At 32.9% G+C, this 20,594-nt stretch overlaps 1 protein-coding gene and 1 long non-coding RNA gene across 2 annotated transcripts in view; both read right to left on the bottom strand.

Annotated features, from left to right (window-relative positions):
• Positions 1-20,594, bottom strand: part of LOC143064872 (dipeptidase 1-like) — a 42,561-nt gene that overhangs the window by 5,168 nt on the left and 16,799 nt on the right. Inside the window, exons 4-7 of the mRNA XM_076238046.1 lie at positions 20,319-20,469; positions 12,659-12,725; positions 720-896; positions 95-191 (exon numbers count right to left, since the gene is read on the bottom strand). Of these exons, the coding sequence (XP_076094161.1) occupies positions 95-191; positions 720-896; positions 12,659-12,725; positions 20,319-20,469 (492 nt within the window). The remainder of the gene's footprint in view (positions 1-94; positions 192-719; positions 897-12,658; positions 12,726-20,318; positions 20,470-20,594) is intronic.
• Positions 6,564-11,727, bottom strand: LOC143064873 (uncharacterized). The gene is made up of 3 exons (XR_012975339.1): positions 11,424-11,727; positions 9,595-9,816; positions 6,564-6,985 (listed from the first exon to the last, which is right to left on the bottom strand). It is a non-coding gene; the product is annotated as an uncharacterized LOC143064873 (long non-coding RNA).

Below are 20,594 nucleotides of genomic sequence, written 5' to 3'. Positions count from 1 at the left end.
AAGTCTACAACTCACAGTTATGATTCCATGTTTGATATTAAGGTTTATTTCTTATATACATTATTACTTTTAAAAATGTATACTGTATGATTACCTGCAACCTGACTTAACTTTGCCACAGATTGGTTGTTTGGCGGACAGTTTACGTATTTATCGTAGAAATTTACCATTACCACGCCTCCGTTTAGTTTCTGAAAAAGTAAGTGTATACATTTTGATATATATATATGCCATTTGCGTTGTCTAGTTTTTGATATTCTTCATGTAAATGATATAACAATAAATTCGTAAATGTTTGTTCTTCTATATATTGGAAGGGGGAACATTGGAAGATGTTTCAGTACAACAAACATTATAAAGATCTTGTAAAATGTTTTGTTAAGAATTGTTGTACAATGTTCCTCCATTAAACAATGCGGTTCTTGATGTAGAAAAAAGAAAAATCACAAAAATACTGAACCCAGAGGAAAATTCAAAAAGGAAAGTCCTGAATCAAATTGCAAAATCAAAAGCTCAAGCACATCAAACGAATGGATAACAACTGTCATGTTTCTGACTTGGGACAGGCATTTTCTTATGTAGATAATAGTGGATTAAACCTGGATTTGAAGCTAGCTAAACCTCTCACCTGTATGCCAGTCGCATCCAATTTCATTATATTGACAGCGATGTGTGAACAAAACAAACAGTAGGGCATACACAATCGATATTCTACTTACCGTTTTTTGAAGAACATCATCCTGCACGTTTCTATAATGGTTACAGATGACAAAAGCTGAACTGTGACTGTATATTACAGGCGCAGTTGTGACTTCTAATGCGTCAATCATCGTATCACGTGATACATGGGACAAATCTATCAACATTCCTAGTCTGTTCATTTCTTTGATGATTATCTAAAAGCAGTATAAGGTTTATAAGTACAAAAACAACGTGTTCTAGCCTAACCTGGACTCATTATAGGTAATTAGGTTACCTTACATCGTTTGATTCAATGGATAATTCTAACATCCTTAGGTTTATTTTCCATTTATATTCCTCTCGAATTATTTTGACCTTCTACATAATTAAAAATTCTATGCACTTATGATTTTTTTAAATCGTAATTGTATCGTACGATAATAGGAAACGAACCTTGAACCAGTGTTTTTTCCTATGGTCATAAAGAGCAAAACCATTCTAACCATAGTGACATAACACTAATTGCATTATATGCCTAGAGATTAACAACTTTACAACAAACCTTCTGCATAGAGATATATGAAACAGTTCCTGTGTAAGGTATATCACCTACATGCCACACTAAATAAAATAATGTACTGTGTTACAACCCAATCTGAAGCCGATCAAGAAAGCTTTATTCGACGAACATGTTTAATTTAAAAAAATAATTTATGAAATTATATAAGTTCCTGGTGATGATTGCCATGTTCAACTTTTGGTAATAATATCCGATTGATAATGGAGTCAAAGAGTGGTCAGATATTTCAAATAATGAAACGCATTGGTGTGACTGGTAAGAGTGCCTGACCTTTAAGGTATTTCATCTCTGTGCCACATAACATCATGTTTTGTTATATATAATACGTTAAACAGCTCGTAGGTTTAAAGTTTTATGCGACAACATGGTAAATAAAGGCAACAGTAGTATACCGTTGTTTTTGAAAGTCATAAATCGATTGAGAGAAAACAAATATGGGTTACAAACTAAAAACTGAGGTAAACACATTAACTATAAGAGGAAACCAATGAAACAACAGAAACACTGAATTGCAACAAAAAACCAAAACGACAATGCAACACACACAGACAAGAACTATAAGATAACAACTACCATCTTCCTGACTGGGTGCAAAACATTTTAAGAAAGATTATCATCCTTTACGACAGACAAAAAACACATCTAAAGGTACGCCATATAATTGCCACAATACATCATGTACTTTGTTGCAATTTTAGATGAAGCCGACAAGCAAAGCATTAATCGATCACTGAAATCTATATTATAGCCTAGTTGGTCGAGTAATCTATGGCGCTGGACACAGTTCAGGCGGCGTTGCCACGAAGTCAAATATTCTTTTCCTTGTAAATAATCTGTCCATGTCATAAATATGGTAACGATTCAGACCTTTTTACAAAACTTAAACTTTACAACAGTCACACACTGTTTCTCTGTTTGTTTTTTTTTCTTTCTTTTTTATCCATGGCGTTGTCAGTTTCTTTTCGATTTATGAGTTTGACTGTCCCTCTGGTATCTTTCGTCTCTCTTTTCTATCACATTGATGGCCTATTGTCAAGACTTAGTACTATTTCTTCACTTCAGTGTTGTACGTGTCGTTCTTTTTTGTATACATCACATTGTTTATTTTCTTTCATCAACTGTAAACCAAGTTTATATCACATTAAAGTGTCCAACACTTATTTTTGAACAAGTTTATTCTACTGTGATTGCTGGATGTAATGCATGTAACGTCAGGGTACCCAAATTGCACCTATTTTGACAGTTTTTTAACCTACGTCTATTTAGAATGAAATTCAAAACAGTGTGGCTGTGGCCATTGATTGACACATTAAATTCATCCATTGACTGGGACAATTTACGTGAACGTTTGTCTGTAACGACCACTGTTCACGACGTACCTACGATAGACATTTAAACTGTGGGGTCACCAAAGGTTTCTTAACGCCTTTAATTATAAAATAATTCGAAAAAATAATCAGGAATAACCTTTATGTTTTGATTTATATAATTGATATAAATCAAACATCGTGTTATTTCTGATTTATTTTTTCGAATTACTTTATTAAGGTGTTGAGAACCTTTGGTGACCCATAGTTTAAGTGTCTTTAAAAAGTACACAGTGAGCAATGGTCGTTACATACAAACGTTCACCTTAATTGTCCCAGTCAATGGATGAATTTAATGTGTCAATCAATGGCCACAGCCACACTGTTTTGAATTTCATTCTATACTTCAGACAAAAGTTTTCGTTGTATGTTTATTTTGTAGATGTATCATTATTCAATATATGGTTTCACCAATTTGATTTTGAATCCATATGGAATCATAGAAAAATTGGTCTAAACTGACCTCCAAACCATCAATGATTCTGAAATGAGGAGTACCCAAATTGCATCCATGCTTAAATTCGCATCGTCAAACGTATAATAACAGAGCTTTTGTTTATTTTTTTCAAATATTTTGAACAATTGGATATTAGTCCATGCTTACTCTTCGTTCTTTAGGAAAAGGATACTTATAGATTATCGTTGATCATCTCAACGAGATTGATTTTCTCGCTTGAGCTGGTACAGCGAAAGTGAGAAAAGCAATCGAGTTGAGATGACCAATGATAATCTGTTTATCGCTATTGAGGGCCCTCATGGGGTTTTTGATTATGTGATTACTTGGCCGTTTTATTAATGATTATTTGATTATTAAGCCAAATATTTCATGATTATTTGATTACCTAGGACTGTATTTTTAGTTTATGATTATTTGATTACTAAAGATAAGCAAATATTTAATGATTATGTGATTATATTGGCAAAAAAAATGGTGATTATGTGATTACTAGGACCCCCCCATGAGGGGCCTCGCTATTTTACCTATGACGACGTTGTCAATTTCATGTCAATTTCGTTAGCAACGCCACGTGGCCTCCTTAGTTTCTAGCGATAATTTTTCCATCTCAAGCAAGAAGCATGATATGAAAATTATCACAAAAAAAGATCAAAAGAAAAATGCACAAAATAGCGATAATTGTAACATATTGTATTTGCTCATTTTAAAAAGATGACGTTTTGATGACGTCGCATGGTGACGTTTCAGTAGATTTTGTTTTTTTTCAGTAAACACTTCATCTGTTGATAAATACTATGAACAATTTGTGCATAACGTAACGGTACCCAAATTGCACCGAGTACCCAAATTGCACCTATTTATCAAAAATAGCAGCGAAAATCTAACAAGATTTCCTAGAGACTAAAAAAATGGTATTTTTATGATTTGATACTATGCACGTCTTTCAACATAAGTAAAAATATTTAGATATACACAAAACGTTCACAATATTTATCAACAGATGAAGTGTTTACTGAAACAGTAGGACAACCGGATGTGCCTTTTCGGCCAAAATGTGATTCGGCGGCGCTCAGTAGTCCTACGCCGAAAATTGGACTATTTTGCGTCGGCCGACGTCAACTGAAAAATGGCGCGCTTTTGTATTTTTTTTAAATTCGTTTGCGGCAAAGTGCGGACGATAAATACTGTCGATTTTAAGCATATCTACATGAGAAAAATATATGAGTTTACATATTATTTTCATTTTTGATCATTGAAACATAAGGAAATCTTATTTTTTTACATCTGAACATAGAATTTCGGATTTTGATTTTCTGCACTATAGGATTAAATGGCTATATCAAAAATGGGAACAAAAAAATACCTATCCTTCGATTTGCTAAAATTTTTTACAACCTATTCTCGCGAGTTTTTTGCATCGAAATTCGTAAAGAACAGAGGTGTCCAAGCCAGGGCAAAAATTTGTTCCCATTTTAAAGTAGGGGTCTCAATCTTTTATATGTTTTTCCTTGCATGGTCGGTAGATTTGAAAATTGGAAGAGTTTCTGTTTTTAAAGTAAATATTTATTCAAATATCATGAAAAAGTGAATCATTAGGTATAAAACCACTTTAAATATAGCAGTTTGTGTCACTGAATTGTAAAATTATAGATTTTTTTCGAAATTGAAGAAGGCGCCATTTTTGGCTATTTTTCCATTACGTCTATTGATATGCTAAAATTATGAGGTGTTTCTAAAAAAATCTCCGACTCAATTTTTTTAAAACTTTCATATGCTAATCTTTGGTACAAAATGTATGTGTTTTGAAAAAATTAGGCACTTCTATCGAGTAGAAATGGAGAATGGTCATCTTTACTTTGTATGTCCCCACTATGGGGGCCCTGTTCCTCCCTTTACATTGTTTCTGAAGAAAACAATAGTAATTCATCTCTCGAAAAATTATCCACTAAAAATAGTTGAAACATATCAAATATATGTTAAGACATCAATAAATTTTACTGGATGTGATTTTTTAAGCAGAATTGCCGGAATCGACCTCAACCGAAGTTGTGTCAGTATATAGATAAACGTTGTCAATTTCCGGCGCCGAAAATGCCAACGTAAAATGTCATTAAAAGTTGGATTCTTTTCTTCTTTGTAGCAATTTTGTTAATCTTAATGCCAAGGAAGGCATGCAATATGTTGAATCCATACCAACGTTATACCATACTTGGTACCCTAGAGTGTTAGGCTTACACATCATGGGACCCCGACTGATTTGTTGAAATCATGATCGTACTTTTAACTAAAAGTTTACAAAGTAACTTATAAAAAACAAGATTCATTCCGTGAATATTGCTACCTGCCGCTGAGTTTTTAATGAAAATTTAATCTGATTCGGTCATAGAAAAGCTGTTGATATTCCTTTCGTTAATATAATTATCGTTGTGCGTTTTGTTTGGTTTCTTATTTTTAAAAGGGGGCGTTGGCAGGGGCATGCTCTTTTTATTTTGTCAAAGGCATGTGTCATTTTTAGGGCTCATGGTTTTCAATCTCTGGTTACAGTGGAGGTTCAAACTCATCATGACTTTAAAAATCAACCAAATTTTTCCCACGAAAGGGGGGGGGGGGCATGCATTTATTTCTAAACATATTTTCACTTTTGCATACAGATGCAGAATATTCCTTTTCAGCCTGTCTTGTGTCATGTAACAGGGTCTTTTATACATGTGGCTCACTAACTGCTTTTTGTTCAAGTTAATCTTTTTAGACATTTGATATCTGGTGGAGAGTTGTCTTATTGGCATTGATCATACCCCAATTTTCTAATTTTCATATTACTGAAAGGTAACTGTATTTATTACCTTGAATTGAATAAATAACTACTTACAAAAAACAATTCCAAATGTAAAAAAAAAATGAAATATAATTTCAAATGATACAATGTAGCTAGCCTTATGGAATATTTTGTATGTTGTGCATCTCTTTTCTCCTTTTAGTGACGGGGGGCCTATTTTGTATGGTTGGCTGCTTCATATCTGGTGATGGGATATACATTTAGTTATGTAGTGTTGAATACTGGTCCCCACCCCCTAATTGATAGGAATAAACAAAACAAAAATTCTTTCACTCAATCTCAACAACAAGGCAAAAGTGAAGTAAATCAATATAAGCATACTACTGGTTCTGCTCATTTTCTGCTCTTTGGTTGGGTTGTTATCTCTTTGACACATTGCCCTTCTATATTCTCAATTTTAAAGATTATTCAAGTATGTGATATGTGATAAATATCCAAAAATGATCTTATTTGATAAAATTCAGCCTTGATCCACAATTTCTTGAAAAAGTACCAAAGCAAAATACAACATGTGGGTACATGTCTAATTTACCAGGAAAAAAGTCGAATAATTCTGGAATGGCAAAACTTGAATTTGCCCAAAACTAAAAGCGAGCTTTTTTAAATTACACTCATGCAAAATAAAAGGGAAACACTTGAGGCCAGAGGGAAGATATACTATTCGGTTGTCAGAAGTATAAAATAAACGTGGAATCTTATTAATTATATAACAGTGAAATTGCTTAAAACAAAATATTCATGAAAACAACTGAGTCAATAATCTGATTTTTTTTTAATAAATATGGTGACATTTCACTTCTGCACTTTTTAATGTTGATGAGTCTCACATATTTAAAAAATCCTCTTGTTACTAAACTTTGGAGCCCATAGTCTGTTAAACTTTCATTTATTAAATCCTGCATTAGTTTAACAAAAATGTCCGCTTATAATCACTTGAACCACCTCGGATAGCATTCTGTACATGAATATATCTCTCATAACAAATTTCATATAAATTGCTGATTCCAGGTATCAAAATTTTTATCCTCCAGTAAAATTATTCCTCTGACAGGATGTGTTGTCTACTGAAAATGAAATTTTTTGTTATCAAATTAAGTTTGTTAATTCAATCAAAAAGTAATGAAGAATGATAATTATAATATATTGTATTTCATTGTTATTGCAATCTATGACCTCAATACAGTCTGCTCAAGTCATTCTCTTATCTAAAAAAAAACAGATGCTCCGCAGGGCGCAGCTTTATACGACCGCAGAGGTTGAACCCTGAACGGTTGGGGCAAGTATGGACACAACATTCAAGCTGGATTCAGCTCTAAATTTGGATTGTGATTAAATAGTTGACACAGCATAGGTTTCTGACACAGAATGAATGTGGTCTAATGAACTTAAAAATTTTGTTTTGCCTTTGAGCAATTCACTATGCTGTTAATATTAATCCTCTCAAAAAAATGTTTGAAGAAATTTTTTTTTTATTTATGAAATCTGAAATAAAAAAAATTTACCCCCCCCCAATTTTTTTTTCACATCCCCCTTTCCCTTATTCCAAAACTGATCTCAATTCAAATTTCTAATGGAGTTTGCAACAATAACTACTCATTTAAATACATCATAAAATATTAAAACGTAAAGAAAGTGCTTGTAATCATTGAATGGTAAAGATTGTTTTAATTTATCAGTTGGTAGTAAAAGTGAATATACATTGTATATTGTATAAGCAATAATTTAAGTTGATTCAACTACTATTCTGAACAAAGAAAGATAAGACTCCAATTGAAAATTTCATGCTATTGCACAATATTGTGCAATTAGATATTTCTTGCTATTGCACAATACTGTGCAATTGAAAATATTTGCTATTGCACAATACTGTGCAATTGAAGATTTCTTGCTATTGCGCAATACTCAGTGTGCAATTGAAAATTTCTTGCTATTGCACAATACTTAATATAATAATTTTGGATCCTGATTTGGACCAACTTGAAAACTAGGACCATAATAAAAAAACCTAAGTACATGTTTAGATTCAGCATATCAAAGGAGCCCAAGAATTCAATTTTTGTTAAAATCAAACTTAGTTTAATTTTGGACCCTTTGGACTTTAATGTAGACCAATTTGAAAACGGGACCAAAAATTAAGAATCTACATACACAGTTAGATTTGGCATATCGAAGAACCCCAATTATTCAATTTTTGATGAAATCAAACAAAGTTTAATTTTGGACCCTGATTTGGACCAACTTGAAAACTGGGCCAATAATAAAAAATCTAAGTATTTTTTTAGATTCAGCATATCAAAGAACCCCAACTTGGCCAAGGATTCAATTTTTGTTAAAATCAAACTAAGTTTAATTTTGGACCCTTTGGACCTTAATGTAGACCAATTTGAAAACAGGACCAAAAATTAAGAATCTACATACACAGTTAGATTCAGCATATTGAAGAACCCCAATTATTCAATTTTTGATGAAATCAAACAAAATTTAATTTTGGACCCTTTGGGCCCCTTATTCCTAAACTGTTTGGACCAAAACTTCCAAAATCAATCCCAACCATCCTTTTATGGTCATAAAGCTTGTGTTTAAATTTCATAGATTTCTATTGACTTATACTAAAGTTATTGTGCGAAAACCAAGAAAAATGCTTATTTGGGCCCCTTTTTGGCCCCTAATTCCTAAACTGTTCGGAATTCAACTCCCAAAATCAATCCCAACCTTCCTTTTGTGGTCATAAACCTTGTGTTTAAATTTCATTGATTTCTTTATACTTATACTAAAGTTATTGTGCGAAAACCAAGAATAATGCTTATTTTGGCCCTTTTTTGGCCCCTAATTCCTAAACTGTTGAAACCAAAACTCTCAAAATCAATCCCAACCTTTCTTTTGTGGTCATAAACCTTTTGTCAAAATTTCATAGATTTATAAAGTTATAGTGCGAAAACCAAGAAAATGCTTATTTGGGCCCTTTTTGGCCCCTAATTCCTAAAATTTTGGGACCAAAACTTCCAAAATCAATCCCAACCTTCCTTTTGTGGTCATAAACCTTGTGTTAAAATTTCATAGATTTCTATTCACTTTTACCAAAGTTAGAGTGCGAAAACTAGAGGTATTCGGACGACGACGACGACGCCAACGTGATACCAATATACGACCAATTTTTGCGGTCGTATAAAAATGGTCAGATTTATTAAAACGCTTCATTTGCATGGATATGATGCACATCATGTAAGAGTTAATTCCCTTATATTGTTTTTTTTATCAAAAATTAAATTTAAATTATGGTACCCTTCATTCTTGAAATTAGGTTTTAAATCCAAATGTAACTATCTTGACATTTACCGGTATACAGCATAGATAACAGAATAAAATCTTTAAACTATTAAAAGAATACCATTCGGCCTTAAAGTCTGTGTATGATTCTTTTACCTATATCTCATTAATTATAATTTCCATCCTCAATTTATTCCATTGGCAACTTTTATATATAAAAAAGAATAATTTAGTATATAATTATGTCTAACTGTTAAATGTAGATATTTTCAGTCTATTCCCTTATGAAAACAGTCTGCATACCATGTATATTATGTTTTTGTTTCATATTTGTGGGATTGAATTCATAGCACACTGTAAATAACTGACTATTTTTACCCTAAACAGACACTTTTGGATTACTTACCCTTAATATATTCTAGTCCTATTGTTTTCTATCAAAATCATTTTGCTTTCATTATTACTGGACACTGGTCGTTGACATTCCATTTGATTACTGTTTTCTTGTTGTATGTATATCACACATACATTTGTACACATGTACATGTACAAGTGTTTTTTGTTGATATATAAAAGTCCTACATGTATGTATTGAGTTTTTGATTCATAGTGAACATCTTTCTCCTTCCTGTAAATATAAAGCAAATGTACATACAATTACTAAATAAATTATATACTAAATTATTCAAAGCAAAATTAAACTTTGCATTGTTATTATCAACACATTAATACAAATTTGCCATATGAATTACCAAGAAAATACATGTTTTTACTAAGTATTATAAATAATTATGCCTCAAGCATTTTGCTCAATACATAAAAGTTAAAGGCAATAATGGGCAAAGAAAATATTTCCAAGTCTTGAAAATTTATTTTTTATGTATAATATAAAAAAAAGATGTGGTATGATTGCCAATGAGACAACTATCCACAAAAGACCAAAATGACACAGACATTAACAACTATAGGTCACTGTACAGCCTTCAACAATGAGCAAAGCCCATACCGCATAGTCAGCTATAAAGAGCCCCGATAAGACAATGTAAAACAATTCAAACAAGAAAACTAACGGCCTTATTTATGAAAAAACGAAGAACAAATATGTAACACATAAACAAACGACAACCACTGAATTAAAGGCTCCTGACTTGGGACAGGCACATACATAAATAATGTGGCGGTGTTAAACATGTTAGATAACAATGTTTAATATCATAACATGGAGCAGATTTGAGTGTTAACAATCCTTTCATTAACATTTTTATATTCAATTATATTATAGTGTACATAAATATCATAACATGTACAATACAAGCTAAAATTATATACATTTTGGGGGCACTCACAACCCAGTTTTTCTCAATTAAAATCATGGAACCACCACTGTCATGACTATTGAGACCTTGTTGGAAAAAATTTGGTTGATTATATAGGGACTGAAGCATGACTGGAGCCCCCCCCCCCCTTTTATGAAAAGTTCTGGTTTTGCCACTGAAATTTGTTAGTTTCTTGTCTGACATGCAACTGTATGTCACTGTGTAAGCTCTCAAATGGGTGACGGGTGATTGGTTAATTACAATGGGGATACTACATGTATCTGGTTTATTTTTTTATATATGGGAAAGAAGAGTATGGATAGTGAACCCCCATTGTCAGAAACAAGTGCCTATAATCCCTTTCCCTTTGTATTGTATCAATTTGTGTTCATAAAAGATTTAATTTTTATAGATAAAATATTAAACTTGAGTGTACATGTATTATATAAATGAAATCAGGGACATATAAAAGTTCAAAATTCTTTATTTTCCAATTAAGGGCCCTGACGGGCAATAATAACAACAATATACACAATACATGCATGTACATTCTGATTCTTAACATATAATGAGTTTTGTCTCTTGCTTGTTCATGTTGTTATAAGTGTCAAAAGTTATGTTTTATTGTTGTTTTGTTTTGTATATGTTTTTATATGTGTTCATGTGTTTCTGCGATGATCCTTTTGTACTGGATTTTATCCTGAATAAAATTAGTTAGATAGTTAGTTTATAATGAAGATAAAATTAATTGTTCCCAGATAAAATGGGAATTTATTTATATAAGACCAGGTATAAAGTAGCCAAGAGTTAAAGTGAATATGTCTTACATTCTAATGATTTAGTACATGGACGTCTTTGACGTGCAGCAAAATTCATTGAGTACCCACCCACCCCACCCCCTTTTTTTTAGAGAACTTACAGTCGGCATGAAACATGATCATCCACGCTTTCAAATTTGATTCGTTTTGGTCCGTATTTGCAGTTTCATGTTTACAATGTTCACAAAGTGATAGCGTGAATTATTTCCAGGGGGATCGTGAAGAACACTTTTTTTAATTTTGTCTGTCCAGTTTGAAAACGGATGTTGACAGTGGGTATAATATTTCCGGAGACAAGGGCGGATACCCCAGACCGAAATCCGAATGTAATAAAATAATAAAAGTGATAAATAGTAAATTCATTACATGAAAAGGAAATGATGAAAACTTGGATTTCAATATTCATGTTTCACATATTATTTTACACTTTATTTTTGCCGTTGAAATCATTTCTTGGGATACGACTTCTATGAAAATAATTACCTGCAATATCTGGAATAAAGCTTTAATTTTTATCTTTTATGTTGTGTGGCACAAAGTTTAAGCATCCAAGAATGTCATAAATGCAACTTTCAACGAGGAATGCCAAATCCGACGTCAAATAATGGCCGCCATTACGTGTTGACAACGTCGTCTAGTGAACCGTATCACTGAGCACCGAAATCCTTACTCAGGCGCTTCCGGTTGTCCTACTGAAAAAGCAAAATGTACTGAAACGTCGCCATGCGACGTCATCAAAACGTCATCTTTTTAAAATTAACAAATACAATACGTTTCAAGTATCCATTTCTTAAAAAATGAAGAGTAAGCATGGACAAATATCCAATTGTTCAAAATATTTGAAAAAAATAAACAAAAGCTCTGTTATTCGACTTTTGACGATGCGAATTTAAGCATGGATGCAATTTGGGTACTCCTCATTACAGAATCTGGGATGGTTTGGAGGTCAGTTTAGACCAATTTTTCTATGATTCCTTATGGATTGAAAATCAAATTGGTGTACCTTTATAATAAAGAAGGATACGGCTACAAAATAAACACAAAATGGAAATTTTTGTCTTGATCATAAAAAAACTTAGTTGAAAAAACTGTCAAAATAGGTGCAATTTGGGTACCGTCACGTTATCTAAATATTTTTACCTATGTTCAAAGATGTGCATAGTATCAAATCATAAAAATACCGATTGTTTAGTCTCTAGGAAATCTTGTAGATTTCCGCTGCTATTTTCGCTAAAAAGTTGCAATTTGGATACTCGTTGCAATTTGGGTACCGTTATCCCATTTAGAAATGTTTCTGAGGTAATTTCCTTTAATACAGAAATGTATGTGTGAATACCTTTCCAAACTCTGTCAATCCATTAAATTCCGGATTACCATCTTGATCTACCAACCAGTTGTCTGCCCTGAAGAAAACGATTTATATTTTATTCATGACATAGCTTCAACAGATATGATATGTCAAATAGTAAACCTTACTTCACCATTAAAAAGTTAGCAAGGTCACATTCTAGAGTAGCATCAAAAACTATGTAATGACAAAGCGAATGTCATTACAAAGTTTTTATTTCCCACCTACTATAGTAGAGGGGCATTATGTTTTCTGGTATGTGCGTCCGTTCGTTCGTCCGTCTGTCCCGCTTCAGGTTAAAGTTTTTGGTCCAGGTAGTTTTTGATGAAGTTGAAGTCCAATCAATTTGAAACTTAGTATACATGTTCCCTATGTTATGATCTTTTTAATTAATTATAAATAGAGTTTTTACCCCAATTTCACAGTCCACTTAACATAGAAAATGATAGTGCGAGTGGGGCATCTGTTTACTATGGACACATTCTTGTTGATAATGGTACTCTACAATGTGACATTGCTAACTTGTTGAACGTTGAAGTGATATTTACTTCATGAACATCATAGACATTCCTCTATGTATTTATACATCCTATACACCTGTATGTCCGAGTTGGTCCTTTGTTTTGGGGTAGTTGTTTTTTATGGAAGCTTATAATAGTCATGAGTTGATCAGTTCTCAGCTCAACTTGTTGACATAGATAAGTGGTAAAGTTGCATTATATCCAACCTTGTGAACTTGATTGTGTGTACTTGTTAAGTTATTTTCTAAACTTTCCGACTTTCAGAAAGTGTACTTGTTAACTTCTTCTGAACAAGTTGACTTTGACAAAGTGAACAAAAAGTATAGACTCGCCTTGTATACATGGTCTTTGTTCACTTGTAACATACAACTAGTCTAATAGTAGCATTGCAACACATCTTGTATACTTCATTTTGTGTACTTGTTTAGTTGTTTTCTAAACTTTCCGACTTTTCGAAAGTGCACTTGTTAACTTCTTCTGAACAAGTTTATATAAAAAAAGTGAACAAAATGTTTATTCACATCTTGTGGTGTTGTTTTTGTTCACTTTCCTTGCTAAGAATGTTTACTTGTCGCATTGTTTCTCACCTTTCTCATTTACTGAAAGTATACTTGTAGTGTTTGTATCTAACTAAGTGTACTTTTCACAAATGCACTTGCTTTGGAAATGTTGCAAGTTTACTTGTTGAAAGTCAACTTGGTCAGAAATCTGTCGGCAGGGCTTGATACTTTAACCACGTGGTCTCAGTGGATATTTTGCGTACAACTCTATCCTGTCTGGAAGCATGGCAAATAATTAAATTTTAAATTTTCAGGCAATAACTTCATGCCTAGGCGTTAACCTATTGCCTAGGATACATGGGATATGTAAACAAGTCTAAATTGAAGACAACGTTCAAACCTACGAGGGCGTTGGATAAAAACTCTCAGTTTTTATACGTGTGCATGCAAAACATATTTCTTGGGAGAGGGTCTAAATACAAAACAAACAGACTAAACAGTGAAAGAATATATTTTAACAAAACGCATTTGACTAGCAGTTCGAACAACTGATGTTCTTTAACACTGCTGACTGCCATGGTTATTTCAAAATAAACAGATCATCCAATGTATCAAAGTCAAAGTCGATCTTAATAATTAATTTAATACCAAACAGAAAACAAAAACGTGCGGAAAATATGGTATATTCCGCAAAATGTGCAAAAAATTGGTACACCATATCCGGATTTCGACAAATAATGTCTATTCAGTGATATTAGGAATCAAAACGGTAATTGGAAGGCCATGTAATTTAATTTGGGTTCGAAATAGGATGCACACATATATATATAATATATATGTGTAAGCCTCAAATCTATGTCCTTTCTGCAAATCTATGTCCTTTTTAATATTGCGTCATAGACGTTACAAATCTGTGTCCTTTATAGTCTCAAATCTATGTCCTGTGTTGTCTCACATCTATGTCCTTTATTTACTCAAATCTATGGCCATTTTTGACTCAAATCTATGGCCATTTTTGGCTCAAATCTATGTCCTTTCATCAATGTAAAACATACCAAAACGTCATCAAGTATATGACGTCACTACATAAAAGGAAAGATGGCGGAGCAGGACACTATTTCAAATGAGGGATACACTATATCTAATAAGCGCAATAAATGTATTTCAAAGAAACCAAATCCAGAAGCGTTTTGGGCGGATATGCCTCACATTGTACAGATTGCGAAGGCCAAAGAAGAACATCAAAATTGTGGAACAAAACAAATTGTTGACGAACTTAATGTGCAGTTTTCGGACAGCATGGTAAAAAAGTTTTTGTCGCTTTACTTTATGATCAAGAATCTAAATGTTTATATACAAGAAATCTCAAGACTTAAATTGCAATCATCGGAAATGTTTAGACAAAGAGCAACTAATTCACATGATCAGCTAAAACCACATGAAGGACCATAGAAAATATGGAGCAATTTATGACTGTTTAAGGGGTTCGTGATGTTTATTCTTTATTTTTTTTATGTTGTGTCATGTGTACTATTTTTAGTCTGTTTGTCCTTTTCATTTTTAGCCATGGCGTTGTCAGTTTATTTTCGATTTATGAGTTTGACTGTCCCTCTGGTATCTTTCGTCCCTCTTTTAAGTAGTACAGTTTTTCCTGGTTTTAACCACACACATTTTAACCACACACATTGAAAAATTAATTAATAAAACAAAAAGCATATAAGACCGTACTTTAAACATAATTATAAATACCAGCGAAATTATTTAGCCGGATTTACTTAAACGTAAACTATACTTGAACTCCTGTACATACATGGAGAACACATACCAACTCAATATTGAATTATGGGAAATGACTTAATAAAATAAAAAACCTATAAGGCCAAACTTATTAGACGGGCATACATTTGCGCATGGTGAAACAAATTGGAAAAAGATTTTAAAATTTACACTAATTTGAGGCCTTATCTTTTTTTAACGGACACAAATTTGCGAATGACGTCACGATTGAAAATCGGACACAGATTTGAGGCCCAATAATTTTTTACGGACATAGATTAAAGATTGACGTCACGATAGGGCATAGATTTGAGAAAGATACACAGATTTGAGGCCGTACACAGATCTGAGGTTTACATATGTATAGTCATTTTTGGATACAAATTCAAGTGACAGTATACCCCTTTTAAAATAAGATGTGGCACATCGCAATGAGACAACTCTCCATCCAAGACCCACGATAGTACGAATGTAGGACAAAAAGTTAGACAAAAAGTCACAATTCAGTGTTGAGATTTTTTTCTTTGAACAAGAAAACAAAAAATGTTCTTGCAACTTAGTTATTAAAATGTATTCAACAAATATTATAAATTATCAAATATTATGATAAAATGGCTAGGTATTTAATTCTGTCGTACCTTTTATAACTTGCTTAAATGCATGTTTTGCTCATTGTCGAAGGCTTTATGGTGACATCTACGTCGTTTGATCTCGGGTGGATAGCTGTCTACTTGGCAATCATTACAGTTGTCTGCATCTACTTTTTGTGTTTCAAATGAAACTGCAGTGTGGCAACGGAACTGTACGATTTTCTAATATTTTGGTCATTCTCGAGACTGTCAAGCGGGGACATTTGAAAAATAACAAGTTGCTTGATGAAAACTGTGATGAACTCTAATGTTACTATTTAACGTGTCTGCTTCAAGTTTTCGGTAGCTAAAACATTCTATATGGAAATATGAACCAAATAAAAAATTTAAAAAAAATATATATGCATCCAAACGTTTTCCGTAGAATGGAGGAGCTCTGAGTAAAACGATCAAAACTGTCATAGAGCAGCGATCAAAAATGTCAAATAACCATCGGCAAACCAATCATTGCTACCAGAATTTACACATGTACCTTTTCTGATATAGAGTCGTACCTGTCTGAAAGTTTCAAAGCCATTGTCTTAGCAGAAAGCCAACTATATACGTTTTCTCATTGTCGGATATTTAAGTTGACTGTACAATCGCTTGCGCATTCACTGTACAATCACTTGGAGCTTTCCTGTGCAATTGATAAGCCCACTTTTACTGTAACACCACTGTCCAAGGTTAGGGGAGGGTTGGGATCCCGTTCAAAAGTCTAACCCAGCCACATTCTGTATGTGTGTGCCTGTCCGAAGTCATGAGCCTGTAATTCAGTCGTTGTTGTTTGTTGTTGTATTTGTTTTTCGTTAGTTTTTTTACATGAATTAATCCGTTAGTTTGCTTCTTTGAATTTTTTTACTAGTTTCATTTCGGGGCCTTTTACAGCTGACTATGAAATATGGTCTTTGCTTATTGTTGAAGGCCTACGGTGACCTATAGTTGTTAAGTTCTGTGTCATTTGGTCTCTTGTGGAGAGTTGTCTCATGGGCAATCACAACATATCTTCTTTTTTTATATATTGATCATGCATTTCATTGGTTATTCCTTGACTATTCTGTAATATTCATCTAAGGTATTTGAAATGAAAATGAGCACAAACTCAGTCATTTTGCCAACTAAGATTATATCAAGGTGTCTATATTAGATACAAAAAACAAAATTCGTACAATAAGTATACAAGACAATGTACGATTCGCTCGTGTATGTAACAACGTATTAGATTTTAGCGAGAGAAATTTATGTATTACTGAAAAATTATTACACCAGTGTTTTCGATATCACAAACTAGTCAAAACATTTACTAAATTTTATCATCGGTATAAGGAAGTTATTCGTAAATATAACTCAACATGCAGACATCTTATACGTTAAGGTATTTCACATTAAAAAGCCCATATTTCATAGTCAGTTGTAAAAGGCCCCGAAATGAAACTGGTAAAAAAATTCAAACAAGCAAACTAACGGATTAATTCATGTAAAAAAACTAACGAAAAACAAATACAACAACAAACGACAAAGACTGAATTACAGGCTCATGACTTCGGACAGGCACATACATATAGAATATGGCTTGGTTAAACATGTAAACGGGATCCCAACCCTCCCCTAACCTTGGACAGTGGTGTTACAGTAAAAGTGGGCCTATCAATTGCACAGGAAAGCTCCAAGTGATTGTACAGTGAATGCGCAAGCGATTGTACAGTCAACTTAAATATCCGACAATGAGAAAACGTATATAGTTGGCTTTCTGCTAAGACAATGGCTTTGAAACTTTCAGACAGGTACGACTCTATATCAGAAAAGGTACATGTGTAAATTCTGGTAGCAATGATTGGTTATCCGATGGTTATTTGACATTTTTGATCGCTGCTCTGTGACAGTTTTGATCGTTTTACTCAGAGCTCCTCCATTCTACGGAAAACGTTTGGATGCATATATATTTTTTTTATTTTTTATTTGTTCATATATCCATATAGAATGTTTTAGCTACCAAAAACTTGAAGCAGAAACGTTAAATAGTAACATTAGAGTTCATCAAAGTTTTCATCAAGCAACTTGTTATTTTTCAAATGTCCCCGCTTGACAGTCTCGAGAATGACCAAAATATTAGAAAATCGTACAGTTCCGTTCCCACACTGTAGTTTCATTTGAAACACAAAAGGACATATGAACGCACATACAATGTAGCAATATGTTATAAGTAGATGCAGACAACTGTAATGATTGCCAATGAGACAACTATCCACCCGAGATCAAACGACGTAGATGTCACCATAAAGCCTTCGACCATGAGCAAAAACATACATTTAAGCAAGTTATAAAAGGTACGACAGAATTAAATACCTAGCCATTTTATCATAATATTTGATAATTTATAATATTTGTTGAATACATTTTAATAACTAAGTTGCAAGAACATTTTTTGTTTTCTTGTTCAAAGAAAAAAATCTCAACACTGAATTGTGACTTTTTGTCTAACTTTTTGTCCTACATTCGTACTATCGTGGGTCTTGGATGGAGAGTTGTCTCATTGCGATGTGCCACATCTTATTTTAAAAGGGGTATACTGTCACTTGAATTTGTATCCAAAAATGACTATACATATGTGCATCCTATTTCGAACCCAAATTAAATTACATGGCCTTCCAATTACCGTTTTGATTCCTAATATCACTGAAGAGACATTATTTGTTAAAATCCGGATATGATTTACCAAACTTTTGCACATTATATTTGCGGAATATACCATATTTTCCGCACGTTATTGTTTTCTGTTTGGTATTAAATTAATTATTAAGATCGACTTTGATACATTGGATGATCTGTTTATTTTGAAATAACCATGGCAGTCATCAGTGTTAAAGAACATCAGTTGTTCGAACTGCTAGTCAAATGCGTTTTGTTAAAATATTTTCTTTCAATATTTAGTCTTTTGGAAAGTGTTGTTTGTTTTTGTATTTAGACCCTCTCCCAAGAAATATGTTCTGCATGCACACGTATAAAAACTGAGTTTTTATCCAACGCCCTCGTAAATTTGAACGTTGTCTTCAATTTAGACTTGTTTACATATTCCATGTATCCTAGGCAATAGGCTAACGCCTAGGCATTAAGTTATTGCCTGAAATTTTAAAATTTCATTATTTGCCATGCTTCCAGACAGGATAGAGTTGTACGCAAAATATCCACTGAGACCACGTGGTTAAAGTATCAAGCCCTGCCGACAGATTTCTGACCAAATTGACTTTCAACAAGTAAACTTGCAACATTTCCAAAGTAAGTGCATTTGTGAAAAGTACACTTAATTAGATACAAACAATACAAGTATACTTTCAGTAAATGAGAAAGGTGAGAAACAACTCGACAAGTAAACCTTCTTCGCAAGGAAAGTGAACAAAAACAACACCACAAGATGAAAATAAACATTTTGCTTACTTTGGTGATATAAACCTGTTCAGAAGAAGTTAACAAGTGCACTTTCGGAAAGTCGGAAAGTTTAGAAAACAACTAAACAAGTACACAAAATGAAGTATACAAGATGTGTTGCAATGCTACTATAAGACTAGTTGTATGTTACAAGTGAACAAAGACCATGTACACAAGGCGAGTCTATACTTTTTGTTCACTTTGTCAAAGTCAACTTGTTCAGAAGAAGTTAACAAGTACACTTTCTGAAAGTCGGAAAGTTTAGAAAATAACTTAACAAGTACACACAATCAAGTTCACAAGGTTGGATATAATGCAACTTTACCACTTATCTATGTCAACAAGTTGAGCTGAGAACTGATCAACTCGTGACTATTATAAGCTTCCATAGTTTTTAGTTTGAGGTTACACCTTTTTGTTTCGGTCTCATATTTCTCAATTCCATCTCAGTTCTATTGAGAGTCCTGTGATTGTAACATCGCTTACTTATATGACAAACATTTTACGTACAAACCTTGTATAATATAAACGGCATGAAATGTTTGGACATTTAATTGCTTTATATTCATACATAGTTCCGTTTTACAAATGTTAAATATTCCTTCGAATATAGACATAATGACATTTTTATTGCAATAAGACCGATAATGACAAAACCCAACAAAATTTGAAAATTAAATTAGATCAGTTTTTATTAAGCACTGATCAACAACAAGTACTAATCATTTCAAAATACGACGAAAAGTTATCACAATACAAGAAGTCCTCTAGAAGGTTAATGTTATTACAGACTTACCATGGTGTATTACAGCTATGAGTAACTGTCATATAGCGGACACCAAGTTCATAAAACATTCGTAGGTTACTAAGACTACTGTCTATTGAGTGACCTCCTTCTAGCCCAACCAAACTTGCTACCTTTCCGTTTCTGAAGGCATCAAGTATACCTGAATATAATGTAACTTATTTTATATACTGAATTTTTGATTTATATTATAAATTCATGTTTAAAAATCTTATTATAGATACAAGAATTATAATGTGTACGCCAGACAAGCTTTTTCGTCTACAA

The sequence above is a fragment of the Mytilus galloprovincialis genome, chromosome 2, assembly GCF_965363235.1.
Source record: "Mytilus galloprovincialis chromosome 2, xbMytGall1.hap1.1, whole genome shotgun sequence".
NCBI classification, from domain to species: Eukaryota; Metazoa; Mollusca; class Bivalvia; order Mytilida; family Mytilidae; genus Mytilus; species Mytilus galloprovincialis.
The sequence above is the reverse complement of the archived record's forward strand: the minus strand, read 5'-3'. Positions and strand labels throughout refer to the sequence as shown.